A 15,628-nucleotide genomic window follows, 5' to 3' on the forward strand; every position below is an offset into this window, starting at 1 on the left:
GGAGGTGGTCAGTGACCCACTATTGATCAGGTGTGTCATCACATGACCCAAGGTGTTAAAAAAAGACATGGGTCATAACCACCAGGGGTTTGGGGTAAAACCACTGTGAGACCTTGCCCCACCCTATCATGTGACCTGTTAAGGCCACCCGAAATAAGGTGTGAGTGGGGGTCGAGGTACCTGGGATAAGATCTCAAGACTGCATTATGGGTGGCTGACAGCTGGTGTTGTAAGCTAATCAATCATGGTTGTTTAAAGTGGACAAACCATCTGTCTTCCCGGCCCAAAATGTGAACCTTGGCATCCTGGAAAGAGGGTCCACTATCCTTTAGGTGCAGCAGTAGAGCTGAGTCCTGTCCAGTCAAGGTGTCACGTCAATGTTGTGCGATGCGTTTATGGAGCGGCTGTTTGGTTTCTTCAGTGTAGAGGTCCAAGAACTCCTCACTGCACTGCACAGCACGCAGTATGTTGCTTAACATGATATGGTGGGGGCAAGGTCACTGCCTGGTGGTAATGACCCATGCCTTTTTTCACACCTTGGCTCATGTGATGACACGCATGACCAATAGTGGGTCAACAACCACCTCTGATGGGGACAACCCCCGCTAGGTTTTAAATACCTGGGACTCTCCAAGTCTTGGATAAGAGCCTCTTGGATAAGACGTGAAACATCTTCAAAGAAACTGAAGTTTTTTCAAGTTCTTGAGAGTACCACGACCTGGAGAATCTACACAGACAACAACACTGATGATGGGGGACAGAGAGGAACGTCCACACCTCCATATCAGACGGGAGCATTCCCATAACATAATTTCACCTTTTGTAGTTAACCCTCTCATAAACCAAAATAGAGGTTGTCATCACTGGAAGACGGTTGCACCTGTTTGCAGCAAACAGTGTAAAAGCCACCTAGAAATTAAGAACACATAACAGATAAAGATTAAAAGATGAGGCTGGTGTGGTTCTATATTTTACTTTTTGCTGACACGTCCTAAAGTAAGACCAATATTAGCTGCAGCTTAAATCAACTTCTGTTGCTATAATGCTAAAATTAAAACTAACACCAGCAAGACAATGTATGTGGGATTGAATTCAAAACCTAATTCTATGGTCACAGCAGTATCTTAATCTGTTTTATTTTAGCAACAATGTTGCCTGTTTATTGAGTTTTATTACAAAATCACACTGATGGCTTTATCATTTAAATAAGGATGTTAGTAAAATCATTCAACAAACCCTTGTGCGATTTTTATGATGGTTGGTGTTTATCTGATAATAATCATGAAGCAGATTCACTCACAGGAACAATTTATGGTTTTGAAATAAGGTTTTATAAACTTGTAATCAGTATCTGTTCTGTTCTGTTTTATACACCCCGCATTCATTTCTCCATTCAACATTTGTGGGCAGCACAAGTTAATGAAACAGGTACAGAACCATTATAGAAACGGTAAAGGGAAATGAAAGCGTTAGGTACAAGAGGAGAGGGTTCAAGAAACACAATTACAGTTACTTTCTTGAGTTTACGATTTCATTTTCATCCTACCTGTAAAGTATACATCTCACTTACAAGTGACAGCAATTTATTTTAAGAGAAAAAAATCGGACACACCTGCTGCTCTGTTTCTTGATTGACCGACTCCTCCTGGCTCTGCCAAAGATGGTTTATGCATCTCGATGAGCCACTGCAGGCACAAAATGAGCTGTTTCTGGAGGATTGATCATTAGTAAGTGGGCTGAAAGGGAAAAAGTGGGAATTCAGAGAAGTGAACACGCTCTTCAGATATCTGTGGGACAATAATGCTCTTCTAAATATGAACAGTACAGTATATATGAATACAGTGCTTAACAAATTTAGTAGGCCATCTGTAATAAAAACAGGAAAACCCAAATATTTTAGAAATCTGTCAAAAACGTGTTTAAAACTAAAAAATATATGATTTTTACTATTCAAATAACAAACTGAATTCATGTTTTTACACACACACATTGAACTTCTCTGTGTAGTCAGAAATTTATCAAGCATAACATTCAATCACTAAAACAAATTTTTTTTCTGTTCAGGAATGCAAATAAATATCTGCAATTTGACATCTTAATAAAAAATATAAAAAATCTTGTGCTTTACTATTTTTTTCAACATTTTTTCTAAAACAGTAAAATTGGAAATTCACGTGTAACAACCACAATTATATTTTAGTATTAACAATATAATTTCGAATAAAAATCTTGTGCGTATTGGTGGATCAACCATTACAGAAACATTTTGGTAATTATCAGTGCTGTTCATTTAGGGCAGCTATGGCATTAACCTCACACTGGGTGTAGATTTGACAGCAGTGAGAAAATAAATACTAAAATGCCAATAAAACAACACCGAGGAGTGAAGAGTGCCCACTGAACCCGTCAGTAAGAATACTGTTGACACCTTCAAGCGAAGTGAGGCATCTCGCTCTGTGTTTACTCTCCAGTTGCACGCAGGTGGGCATGTCGTGACGACAACAAGCCCCTCCCCCCGATGATTCACAGGACACCTTTCTTCCTTATTTGTGCTCATACCTGGGGCGTCAGGCGCAGCGGTTGCCAGGTGTGTGGAGATCGTCTGGAGATCGTCTGGCGTTATGCCATGACTGAAGAAGTCTCCCTTTTCCCTCGGTGTCAACCAAAATGTTCATGATTCGCGAGGCTGTCGAGCTCATTGAGTGGTGAGTGAATGACAGAGCTCTGTATCAACTCTTTACTAAACTTTATTTGTTTCATTTTTAATTTTTTCTGCGGCTTCCTGGTACATTTGAAACTTGAACAGTGCTTCGGGTTATTCTTTTATAATAGATTCTGTGTGTTGTGTGTTTGCAGGTAGGTCTACAGAAGATGTGAAATGTAATGCAATAATGTGCATTAAGCAGGCTTACTGTCACTGAGTGAGAGTATAAAGGACATGTAGCCACATGATGCAAATTTTTAAATTTAAAGTATTTTTATATATATTATTTCATCCACCTTAAAAAAAAAATCAAAAATCTGAAAGGAAATCAAAATCAATACATATAATAATGATATGTTCACTATAGATGCCAGTTTATATCCTTGTATCAGTTATCAGAAAAACATATTAGGCCTATATTTATACATAGAAGTATAGACTGCTGTTTGTGCTGTTGTGTGTGACCCTAGTAACTGTTTTTCAGCACGTGTGTTGCCAATAATCCTTATATTTCCTTTAGTTTATATAAAACATAATCATGCCCTTTCTCAGTTAAGTTTATTCATCTTAATTTATTGTATTTACTTCATTAAAAGAATGTTAAAAATATATATTATGGTAGGTTTACCCCTAGACTGATTGCTTAGTCTGAATGCCGAGGAGACTATTTAGCTTTGGACTTTTACGTACAGAGTTGAGACATAAGCCAGATCCAGCTCCTGCCTTGCTCAACTGAGCGATCCTGTTAAAACTTGTCAGAGCAGGTGTCATGGCAGTAAAAAAGCGCCTGTTGTCTCTGTGTTTGCTGAACAAAACAGAAAAAAGTGTTAAAAAGCAGTAAAAGAGGATTTCCTACGCGTCCCGTGGTGCCTGATTGCATCAGGCATTTAGAGGTTGTTAGGCAGCAGAAAGCGACTCTAGAGTCTGAGTTCACACGGAGCCGAGCTTCAGTAAATTTCCAGTGAGTGTAATAAAGCCGCGCAGCATTTTGAAGCAGAGTGTGCTGTCACTCTGCATTTGTGTGTTTGTGTGTGTGTGTGTGTGTGTGTGTGTGTGTGTGTGTGTGTGTGTGTGTAGGCTTTATCCGAGTATTTCTCTCAGGAATAAGGAAGTACATAAACATAGTCCAAAGTGCGTGTTGGTGAGTCAGCCCAGTTAAAAACACGCGCGCACACACACACACACACACACACACACACACACACACACACACACACACACACACACACACACACACACACAAATAATAACATGTTCATCTCCAGCTTTGTACATCTACGACTAAACAGTTTTTTTTCTTAACAGACAATTCAAACTTTTTTCTCACACACACACACACACACACACACACACACACAGTTATCTGTACATTTCTGGTAAATCCAGTGTGTTATTGAAACAGGAAACCAGTATAGCTCCACACTTTTGTTTTGCTTATTTACTTATAATACTCACATAATGTTTGAATTCCCTGATTACTAACTGATGATAACTGATGATGCTGCCAGCCAGACATAACAGTTCAGTTTAACATTTTAGCAGCGTGTGGAAATCATTGCTGGCCTGTATACATCAAGGAAAAACTGGTATTATTGGTCGTGTTTGCTGTTTTCCCACCATATCTGTTTGTTTTAGGTAACAACAAGACGCGCTGCCTCGAGCTCATATTACATCATTACCACCTGCTTGTGATGTCACTTCCATGTCACAGAGTGTGACGGCTCGTGCCAGGATGGTGAAAGGTCCCAGGCTGGCGTCGCTGCTTCTGCTGCTGACTTTAGCTGCAGAATGCAACTGTAAGTTAAATCACTACTACATGTAGTCTAAAGGTTCATTTCACTCACAAGGTTCACTTACAGTTAGGCTCATAAGTATTTGGATGCTGACACAATTTTTTTTTTTTTTATATTGCCTCTGTAATTCTGAGAGGCAAGATTTGGTTGAAGTGCAGACTTTTTAGCTTTAATTCATGAGGATCAACTGAAGTATTGCACTGACATCTCTTTGGACCTCGTGCTGAGTTCCAGTGAACACTTGGAAATAACTGAAGTTTTTATCTGGTTAATTTGCTCTGGGATAATGAAGGAAAAGCATTTGAATTAAAAATTACACTCTGCACTTCAATCATATCTTCACTAAAATTCACTGTGGTGGAGTACAGAGGCATAAAGTGAGTCATGGCCCAAATACTTATTGTCACATACACGTAGTGAAATTCAGCACATTCAGCAGCACATCATGCGTAGAGGGGGACAGCCAGAAAGCACCTGGGGAGTTAAGGGCTTTGTTCAGGGTCCCACAGTGAGAGTGGAGACAGGCAGCACTTCAATTTCAGTCCATCCCAGAACTGAAGGAAATCCCAGTGCATGCCAGTCCAAGGATTCGAACCAGCATCCTCTAAGTCACAAACCCTCCTCTTCTGGTGGCCTTCTCCTCTAGGCCACCACTACTTGGACCTTTAGTGGTGGTAGTGGTGGTGTATAGGCTAGAATATGCAGTTTTAGGCTTTATTTGATACATTTTTCTGCACCTGCTACATTTAAAAATTCAAAAGCAACACCATTTTTTTCGAGAAAACATTTTCTCTGATCAAATATTAAAGTCAATGAATAAAATGAAGTAAAATCCTGTTAGATATCAGTGTTTTTATTTTCGTGGGCACATTGGATCCAGCAGCTGGACTTTTTTGGACTCCTGCTCTGGAGCAGTGGGACTTTCACCCTCACCTCGGCCTTTCTTTTGAGCAAGAAGCTCCCTTGTTGTGCCTCCTCTCCCAGATATTTGAGAGCATTTATCAGCAAGGAGTCTGTGATTGCAATTCCAACAACCCCCACTCTCCTCATAAGCAGACCGCTCTCAGTAATTTTCCTTTTTCCTGTTCCCACAGAGGACTCAGTACAGCCACACGTGTGGTCATTGTGAGGTTGTGGTGGTCTCTTGTGGGAACTTATATTCTCTGTTGCACTCATCTTTCATGTTCTACTTCCTTCCAAGTGACGGGAGTGATCAACCCCTCCAACCGCTGCTTTAAGCCACACCCCCCCTCGCCTGACAAACAGGATCAGCTACTGTGATGTTATCAGGCTGCTTCTGTTTGCTTCCAGCCTTACTGCTTTCAGCTCGGTTATGCAGGAGCCTTGTATCAGGCCTGTGTTACTGCTGCCATCTGGAAAACATGTGGCAAGCTTCAAACTGGTAGCTCGCCTCTTGGCATCCCACGTGACCTTTAATAATGATGTACACACTTGCTCGAGGCACCCACTGCACATCTTGACATAAAAGTCCTTCGCCCCCTTTCTGATCTTGGTTTTTTTTTTTTCAGATTTGTTACACAAATGTGTCAGATCATCAAACAATGCAAAATGTTGTTTTTAAATGATTTTTTTGTTTGTTTGATTATGTTTTTTTTTGTTTATTTTGGGGTTTCTTTTTGGATCTTTTTTTTTGTTGTTTTTTTATTTAGGGGGAAAAAAAAAACTTTCCAAACCTGTGAAAAAGCAATCACCTCCTAAACTTTCCAACTGGTTAAAATCTTTCAGCCTGCTTTACTTTGTCAGACAGGTTCTACTTAAGTGATTTATTGATTGGCAGTAATCAGACCTGGGTGTGGTTAGTGAAAAGAAAAAAAAATGTGTTTAATCACAGTTAGGTCATGATTTAACGTCTGAGCTGATTTTGAGGCGATGTCAGACAAATTCAAGACTTCAGGATAATTTTCAATAATAACGTTCAGTCACTGATATTTTCTTCTTTCCTTGTTCCTCAAAAGTAGAGACACTGTGTTGCTTAACATGAAAACGTGACTGATTCATTGGTGAACTGCTGCTCGTCTCAGAGGATCATCCCGTGCCTCTCGTTATAAAGTGTCTCACTTAAGTATCATCTGCCGCGTGCAAAAGAAACTCAAATATTTTGTGACCAACAGAACATTTTCTCACCATCCTCAGTGGATTACCCTGTTTATCTAAAATGAACATCGTGGAAAATTGTTGCTGCTGCTGCAATGAGAACGTGCTGAATGCTGTGAGCACAGCTTAAATTACTGACCTGGGGTGGACGAGTGAACTGAATGGCACTTTGTGTATTTTTAAATGACTGCACTGAGGCTTTTATCGTACTGCTTATTGGAAGCCGATGTCTGTTTGTCACCTGTGTTGCCAGGCACATCTCCACCAGGAAAACCAGTCCTGCTTGGCTGCAGGTCCCCAGAGAAGGAGACTTTTTTCTGCTGGTGGAACCCAGGCTCTGATGGAGGGCTGCCGACGGTGCATCACCTCTACTATGAGAGAGATGAGTCAGTCCAACCTATCAATTATCTTTTCTTGTTATTTTACACAGTAGAGATCGTGGGCCCTCAGCTGGAATTAAACTGGGGTTTAGTTTTGGATTCTTTATCTCCCACACTGGAAACTAGTGAATGCGCTGTGTTTTAGTTGTATGTAACTCTACAAGCAATCAAGTGGAAAACTACCAGATCTCCTTTCACACCCTTGTGAGCTGAGCGCAAATCTTTGTTGATGTGCCAGTACACCAGCGAACACTTGGCTCACCCATGTGACCTCCATTTCTCTGGGCTTGAGGGCAAAAGGCATTTCAAGAAACTTTGCAAAAAAATGCCACAAAACTGAGTCTTGGTTCCTCAGACGATGCACATCACAATTTTTTCAAAATGCACTCACACAGATTCTGTGCTCAGAAGTAATTACATGTAATTACAATACAGTCGGCTCATGTTATCATTTAGATGTTCCAGTTGTTGTACTATAAGTAAAAAGAACGTTAAGTGATAGCTTAATTTAGAATCACCAACAAACCTAACGTGCATATTGGGTTAATTGGTGCATGTTGAGATGCCCAAAAGTGCTTGAGTCATGTAATAAACTGCTTTATGAATGGATGAATATGGTCTGTTGTGTCAAACACTTGAAAGAAAATGCTATAGAAATGTCTGTCCATATTTAAAGTTACATTCATAAAACTCAAGAGAAAATCTAATGATGAATTTCTCAGAAGATTAAATTGAAGTCACATTGCAGTGGTCAGCGATGAAGCCATAAAAATCAGTCATGCTTGTTTATTGCTGGCATGTATTTTCTGCCCACAGCCCTGATTTACTCTGTAACACCTACTTTGAAGATACATATAAAAGCGAAATGCCCCGAGCAGTGTTTATCCCTAACCTGGTTAATAAAATTCCTGTTTCGTCTACGTGCAGTTTGGAGGGAATGCAGCAGTGCCTGGACTATCGCACAGCTGGAAGCAACTCCTGTTTCTTTAACAAGACCTACACCTCTATCTGGGTCGACTACACTGTGACCGTGGTGGCCTCCAATGCCCTTGGGAGCACTTCTTCAGAAGCTCATAGAATTGATGTGATGAACATTGGTAAGTTTTTATTGGCCCCAAAGAGTTTAGATGAAATTTAAGGAGACTTTTGATTGTTGTTGAGTCATACACAGAAAGCCTTAAAAAATATAAACCTAAGCACATTTAATTTCAATAAAGCACACTTATTAAAATATTATTAAAAATATTTAGAACCTGATTCTCTTGGCTTTTGGCCCATCACTGTACTGCTCACTACAAAAGGTCTATAAAACATGCTGACCTTGAGCTCCATGGATTATTATTTTACAACAGTGAAACGAGTGGATATAATTGGGATTTTCTGGCAATGATTAACTGACATTTTAAACCTAATCATTCTGAATTAAAAACTTCTGCAGCGTTATCAAAAATCAGCAATAGCTTAATCTGCTCAGATCAAAATTTATTTGCATCAGAACAACAGTAACACAAATATCTGTATGGACCGAGCTAATGATTGGCACAGTTTTATTGGCCAGGCTGCCTTCGTGCTGAGGAATGGAAAAGTACTGAGTGACAGATACGAGGTGCAAATGAAAACCTGAGCAGAATGAGGTGGAACTGGTTTGTGTGTGGAGAGAAACTTCTGTGCAGTCCAGCATCAAATTTCACATCTTTTGTTGGGGTTTTACAGCCAGAGCTGGATGTGAGTCTCGTCCTGTAAGCAAACAGTAACTCCACTGCGTTAGTTGTGGGGTTTGTTACAAGCCCCTCATGCATTTGACTAAGCACAGATCAACACGGTGGTTTTAGACCTGAGCGACTGCAAACCACAGCGGAGGCGTGGCCGTAGGGACGGCAATGCAGGTCTGCTGGTTGGTTGGTTCAGTGGGTGTCGGTTTCCATCGTGTATTGTGAGGAAATTTAGAGCATCAGACACTTTATTTGCTACATTTTAAAGATTTTTTTTCTGCACCAGTTTGTACAATTTGTGTATCAGTTTATGAACGACATTTCTTCATTGTGTCATCATTTAACAATTCAGCATATGCTGGACTGTACCTCAGTGAGGCTCTCAGGCATCCTGTATTGTGTAAAATAACTATATTTAATGTCATTGCTGCTGAGTCATTATAAATGTACACATTTACTCTTCTATCTTTTTTAGTGTTTGCCTAGGTCCAGATGTGAGAGTCACAGTGTAATAAGTTGATACTTCCGGCCAACAGCAGCTACTTTTGTGTTGTTTTTTTGGGAGAAGTAACATGCTTAAATATGCATGTGGCACAGGGATTTTAATAGTTAAGATGTGTGTGTTTCTGATAGAAGCGATAATATTTGGGAAAGATTTCACTGTTCCACACTGAGAACTATGAAGATCGCTCTCATGTTGTGAAACTACGGTGCTTTGCGTGCCTCCAGTTTCTTGCGGTCGGTGTTAAAAATGGCAGGCTTGATTCTGGTGAAGGAGTCGCTCTCATGACTCCGCTAGTGATGACACTCCCTGGCCAATCAGTGGCATGCTGTCCTCCGCGTCACATTTTTGTATCGCCTCGGATCGCTTAGAACCTCGGGTGAGTGAGTAGGGGCCGGCAAAGTGGACCTGATTCTAATGGAAATGGCGTCAAATTGTGGCGAGTCGAGTCGACCCGCTGAGAGTCGTTCCATATGGAAAAGCGGCTTCATTCTCTTGTCTCTATGTACAATGCGATTCGCTACCTGCTGCTATCTAGTCTAGTGATATGGAAAAGTATTATGATTATGCTCCCAGTCACTACTACAGCACAGACACTCATGGCAAATTAGGTGAAATTGGAAAATTTCCCACGGCACACCTGTGCCGCGGCACAGTGGTTGAAAAACACTGCTCTACATTATTTATTTTGGCTTTATTTGGCATTATGAATTTGGCTTGCAGACTGTTAATAAAAGATGAGTCAGAAATCACCATGTCTGTGGCAATGATGGCTTGGCTTCATTTTTCAGCTGCAGGGGTTGCAGCTTGGTTTGACTGTGGAGTTTATGTTTCCGTTTTAAATATGATGCTGTTTATGACTTACATGTGTAAATGAGAGGGAAGGAAAAGGGAGTGGTGAAGATGCAAGAAGCAGAGGTGGTGAATACCTGGGATCAACAAAAGCAACAGGTGCAGGCAGGGTGAAGGAGATGATTTGGATAGGATCAGACAGAAGTATGTCAGAGGGACAGCTCAGGTTGAGTGACTTGGACACAAAGTTAGAGAGGCAAGGCTGAGAGGGTTTGGATATGTGGAGAGGATGATGATGATGATGATAGAGCCCGAAAAGAGAGAGAGCACAGAAGAGATATGGATGTAGTCAAGGAGGACATGCAGGGGGTTGGTGGGACAGAAGGGGATGCTAGGGATAAGGTGAGATGGAGGCAGATGAACCACCCACCCCCATAAAGGTTTGAATGTGTTTTATTTTGTTGTCCTTGTTCAAAACTTTTTAACATGGGGTTTGAAAATTGCACCATACATAAACATTAATATTATTTCTAATAAAATAATGATTAAATGTTAAAGTAAACCAACTGCTAAAAGGTTCAATAAATGTAAGCTCCAAAGTCAGGAAGTAATGCTAATTAGCAAATGTTGGCATGCTAATCTACTGAACTGAGATGGTAAAAGTACCTGATGAACATCGTCATGTTATGTGTTTCTGTCCGCTGATGAACAGTGAAGCCCTACGCTCCTGAAAATGTTACACTGGTGGTCAAGATGGAGGACAGTCCACACCTCTCCATCCGATGGCATCGGCCCTCTAACACCGACACCAGGTCAGGCTGGGTCACCGTGCAGTACCAACTGAGAATCAAACAAGAGAACAGCAAAAACTGGAAGGTGCGTAGTAAAAACTGAGCTTCTCTGATATTTGCTGAATGTGTTCTGGTTTTCTTAGTTAAGATTTTGAACGGTGCTTTGCCAGAAATGCAACTTTAAATACATGCTTAAAAAATTGTGGGGAAAAGTTAGTTTGTAGTATCTTCTTACGAATTTCAAAACAATGTCTCCCAATTCTTTTGTTTCAATTTGATTTGTGTTTGTAAAGATAGCTACGGCCACATTAAAACGAAAGCATGCCCTCCTTAAAGTCTAAAGTTTTACGTATCTGGACATAATTAAAAAAAAAATAAAATCATCTGGTCCATACCAGGTCTGAATATTATTTAAATACAACCTCAGATGAGCTACAAAACATGACATATTGCACTGCCATTATTGATTGAACAAAAAATAAGCCAAAATGCAAAAGCAGTGTGTGGGAAAAGTAAGTACATCCTTACTGCCTCCATAGGAATTAATAGTATAAGTAGCAGCCAGGTGATGCTAATCAAATGCACTTGATTAACTGATTATCAATAAGTGTGAGCACCTCTAAAAATCTGAAGTTTTGGCAGTTTTTTGTCTGGAGCATTCAGCTGCGAGTTAACACAACGCCAAGGAGGAACAACATCTGCAATGACTTTAGCAATTATTGCTGTCCAGCAGTCTGGGAACGGTTATGAGGACATTTCCAAACAATTTGAAGTTCATAATTCTACAAAGAGAAATATTATTAACAATTTTCCCAGGAGTGGCTTTCCTAGCAAATTCACCCCAAGCTCGGACTGTGCAATCCTCAGAGAAACTACAAAAAAAAAAAAAAAGAAGCTACATTTCAGACTCTACAGTTTGCACAAAAACTGTTAAAGTTCATGACAGCATATTTTTAAAAAACAAAAAAGACTGAACAAGTATGGAGATGCCAAAAGAAAGCCTCTTCTCTCTCGAAAAAACAAACAAAAAAACAAGACAAAACATGGCAGCATGATTTGAGGTTTGCAAAGCTGCATCTGAACAAATCACAAGACCTCTGGAACAAAATCCTCTGACAGACCAGACCAAGGTGGAGATGTTTGGCCATAATGCACAGCACCACATTTGTCACCACAAATACCTCATACCAACTTTCAAGCACAGTGGTGGGGGTGTGATGATTTGAGCTTGTTTTGCAGACACAGGACCCGGGCACCTCGCAGTCATTGAGTCGACCACGAACTCCTCTGTGTTAAATTATTCTAGAGTGAGTTAGTGAGCCCGTCTGCGTGACAGCTAACATTTGGCAACAAGACAATGATCCCAAGGACAGCAGCAAATCTATAACAGAATGGGTAGTTGCAACACCTTGATTCCTTTTCAGCCAAAGTCCAGACCTCAGCTTTACTGAAATGCTGTGGTGAGACCTTAAGAAACTGCATGTAAATGAATGCCTGCAAACCTCAATGAATTTAAACACTGATGTAAAGAAGAGTGGACCAACTTTCCTCCACAATAACATGAGAGACTGATAAAGTCATGCAGAAAACAACTGCTTCAAGTTACATATGTTGTATACTTCATGTTTCACACACCGCTTCCGCTTTTTGGCTTTGGTTCTGTTAATTGAATAATAACATGGTGTAATAGGTCATGTCTTTTGACAACGACTGAAAATGGCAAATATCTCTCAAAAGCTCCTGGATCGAGATCTGGATCCTAAACATGTCTAAAAGTTAATCACATCTTTTTTGGGGGCCTTTTTGGAGCAACAATGAAGAGCAGACAGGAAAACAGGGAGAAGGCATGTGGTCGCCTGGATAGCAGCGATTACCTCCACTGTCAGATGATGAATCCGTGTTGTTGCACTGAGAGAGAATTAAGGCTCTGGTATGAATTGCAGCAGCTCAAATAGGAAATAATTAAACAACCTTCTACTGTGAAGAATAAAGTTGTAGTGTAACCCGTCACACAAGATTAATCAGTCAATCAGTATACTGCAGTTTAACCATACATATCAGATATTTATGGTCAAATGGCTTTATATCAGGGTAAACAAATGTATTTTTAACTCTTGTTTGGTCCAAAGGTGATCTTAACGTTAGTAGAAGTTAAATGTTTTGTGAGTTGTTTTTTTTTTTTTCCCCCCCTCTCTTTTTTTTAGAATTACACATCAGGTACACAAACACATTTCACCATTTACGGCATCGATCCTGGGGTGGTGTACATAGTTCAAGTGCGCTGTGCACTCGACCATGGCACCTGGAGCGAGTGGAGCAACACTACCTCTGTCAAAGTCCCCAACTGTAAGTCCCAGAAGCCCTTTACTCCGTCTTTACAACATGGCGGCAACTGCTAACGGTTAAAGATTAATGAGAAATGCCTCTTCTGTATTCAGTTCCTCACACTGACAGTTCCTTTTGGATACTGGTCTTCGGCCTTTCTGCTATTCCGTTGTTAGCAGCAACGTTTATCTTGGTCATGAAGAGGAAACAGTATGTATCTGATTTAAAATATGAATAGTTTTACATGAAGTCAAGATGTGAAGACCTAACTCACGACTCTTTTACTCGTACCTCAGTGTGAAGCAGTGTATTCTGCCCCCTGTCCCTGGTCCAAAGATAAGAGGAGTTGATGTTCAACTTCTCAAGGTAAGTGCCTCTGCATTGTGCTTCAAGAATATGCAAAGCGTTGTTTAGGCCCCGATAACAATGTGCCAAATTAACCTCTGTAGAGCGGCCGATCGGATGATGTCATCAACGCCATGTTTGTCAACCAGAAATTTCCTGCCATGATACCCTGGACGGACCAGAAAGAGCAGTACCTGATTGTGTCTGACAAAGATACCTCGTCTTTGCCAGAGGAAAGGAAGAAAATGTTCATTATTCCAGCTGCCTTAATATTAGACTCAGAAATCTCAGTGAAGGAGTCAAGTGAAGCGGATCGCTTTGTAGAAGACTGTGAATTTCCCTCAGAGGAGAGTTCATCTAACACGGAGCCATTGCAGCTGCTTCCTAAATGCCCAAGTGCAAGCCTTTTGAATGGTGAAGTGGCCAACCAGCACAAAGATGTTACTGTAAAGACCATCCAACCCTTTGGAAACGGTGGTTATGTGGATATTCCAAGTCCTGAGAACATGGAGGAGGGAAACTACAGCAGAGTGAACGAGGTGAACGGTGATGATGTTTTTATCAAGAAGACAGAAAATGCCCCCCATGCTCTGGACATTCAGGGACAAAAAGGGGGTGTGCCCGAGGACTACAGCAGGGTGAAAGAAGTGAACAGTGATAAGATGGTTTTTCTGGAGAAACATTGTGACTCAGTTAACTCTTCTGTTAAGAGTAAAGGGTACATAGACTGGGTCATTCAGAACTCAAAAAATCCCCATATGACTGGGCCCAGTGAAGGGGGAGTGGGCACAGGACTAAGTGGCTGTGAATATGTAGAAACTGTCCCTCAACCAGCTATAATCTAAAGGTCTTTGTTATATAAAATGTTGTTATAAGCTGAAAGCAGACATTCATCATTATTTAGTGTTGAACTAAAGGAAGAAGCTGGCAATATTCTATATTTCTGCTGTTTTGTTGGATGTACAGTCTCAGGTCCAGAGTGGAACTTACTGCAGATACCCAAGACCTCCGGCTACTGACCATAAAACAAATTCCTCTTGCACCAACAGCAGGTCAAAGTGCATCCTTACTCAGCACAACAGCTCGACACATGCTCATTAGATCTTCACATTTCATCCAGACATCCACCGCAAATGACTTTGGTGTTCTGCTGTTTCGCCTTGAGTCATCAAGGAGCTGGCATTTTTGGTTTTGAGTGACATCTACTGAATGGATTGTTATGAGATTTTCTGCAGATATTAAAATCTTGAAATGATGAATACTAATAGCATTGATGGTCCTCTGACTTTTCAACCAAATTTTGATTTCACTGCTTAATACCTGCAAAACTAACCAAAATCATCTCAGCCTCAGGTGTAATTTGTGTTTAATAATAATTAGTGTTAGCATGCTGCACGTACCTGCTAAACGTCAAATCCCTTTTAGCTCAAAGCATGAGCATGCGTCCAAATGCAGAATCACAACTGCATTTAAGTCAACTCCCGTATTATATTATAGATTTATATCAAGCTTTCAGAACACTACCAGTAGTAAGAATGTTTTTTTTTTTTTTATATATAAAGGGGAAAAAAAATTTCATCATTTAATGTTTGTTGGCAAAGAAATGGTTACTTGATCTCAGCACAAATGTTTTAAAATGGTGGCATACTGGGGTATTATTAAATTTTATTTGAGCCAAATCACAAATATAAACAGACTGCACACAAGCCTGTCAGGAGTCCAATCAGCCAAATATTTAAGACACTGTATGGTTAAAAAAAAATGCTGGAGAATTAAAGCATTTACATGTTTTACTGGTGTAAAATTATCATTTGATTTTTTTTTTTTTTATGTATTTTTTGTAATATAATGCAAGGAGTTACAGACACATGTAAAATGGCCTTGCATCCAATTACATGAGGGATTTAATTATTTTTTTTAAACATTCAATTAAGCATCAGTAGTAGAAAATGTATTAACACAGATGATGTAATAAAAGATGGACCAATCACTTTCCCACTGCCTGAATCTGAAATGCTCTCTGCAAAGCGCAGTCTCAAGAGATGTTTTGCTGCTTCAAGTCTGGGCTTGAGGACCGAGCTTGCATTTTTTTCATATCTGGCTCATGTATGAACTAGCTTATAGTTTTCTCAAACCAAAGTCAGAATGTCAGTGACGTGGTAGCTCATC

The 15,628-nt window shown here is 40.3% G+C and overlaps 1 protein-coding gene across 1 annotated transcript; it reads left to right on the forward strand.

Annotated features, from left to right (window-relative positions):
• Positions 1–2,564: 2,564 nt before the first annotated feature.
• prlrb (prolactin receptor b) lies at positions 2,565–15,450 on the forward strand. Its single transcript, XM_030737254.1, has 9 exons — positions 2,565–2,705; positions 4,340–4,500; positions 6,866–6,998; positions 7,920–8,089; positions 10,711–10,874; positions 12,994–13,135; positions 13,228–13,324; positions 13,411–13,480; positions 13,564–15,450. Exons 2-9 carry the CDS (start codon positions 4,407–4,409, stop codon positions 14,302–14,304), a joined length of 1,611 nt encoding a protein of 536 aa, XP_030593114.1. The 5' UTR covers positions 2,565–2,705; positions 4,340–4,406; the 3' UTR covers positions 14,305–15,450.
• The last annotated feature ends 178 nt before the right edge of the window (positions 15,451–15,628 follow it).

Source organism: Archocentrus centrarchus, chromosome 9 (assembly GCF_007364275.1).
Source record: "Archocentrus centrarchus isolate MPI-CPG fArcCen1 chromosome 9, fArcCen1, whole genome shotgun sequence".
Lineage (NCBI taxonomy): Eukaryota > Metazoa > Chordata > Actinopteri > Cichliformes > Cichlidae > Archocentrus > Archocentrus centrarchus.

What these genes read in the sequence shown, in the direction of transcription:
- prlrb (XM_030737254.1), top strand. Translation starts at nt 4,407, where the DNA reads ATGTCACAGAGTGTGACGGCTCGTGCCAGGATGGTGAAAGGTCCCAGG. An exon ending in AGAACAGCAAAAACTGGAAG is followed by an intron (nt 10,875 to 12,993) that starts GTGCGTAGTAAA and finishes TCTTTTTTTTAG; the next exon opens with AATTACACATCAGGTACACA. An exon ending in TTGGTCATGAAGAGGAAACA is followed by an intron (nt 13,325 to 13,410) that starts GTATGTATCTGA and finishes CTCGTACCTCAG; the next exon opens with TGTGAAGCAGTGTATTCTGC.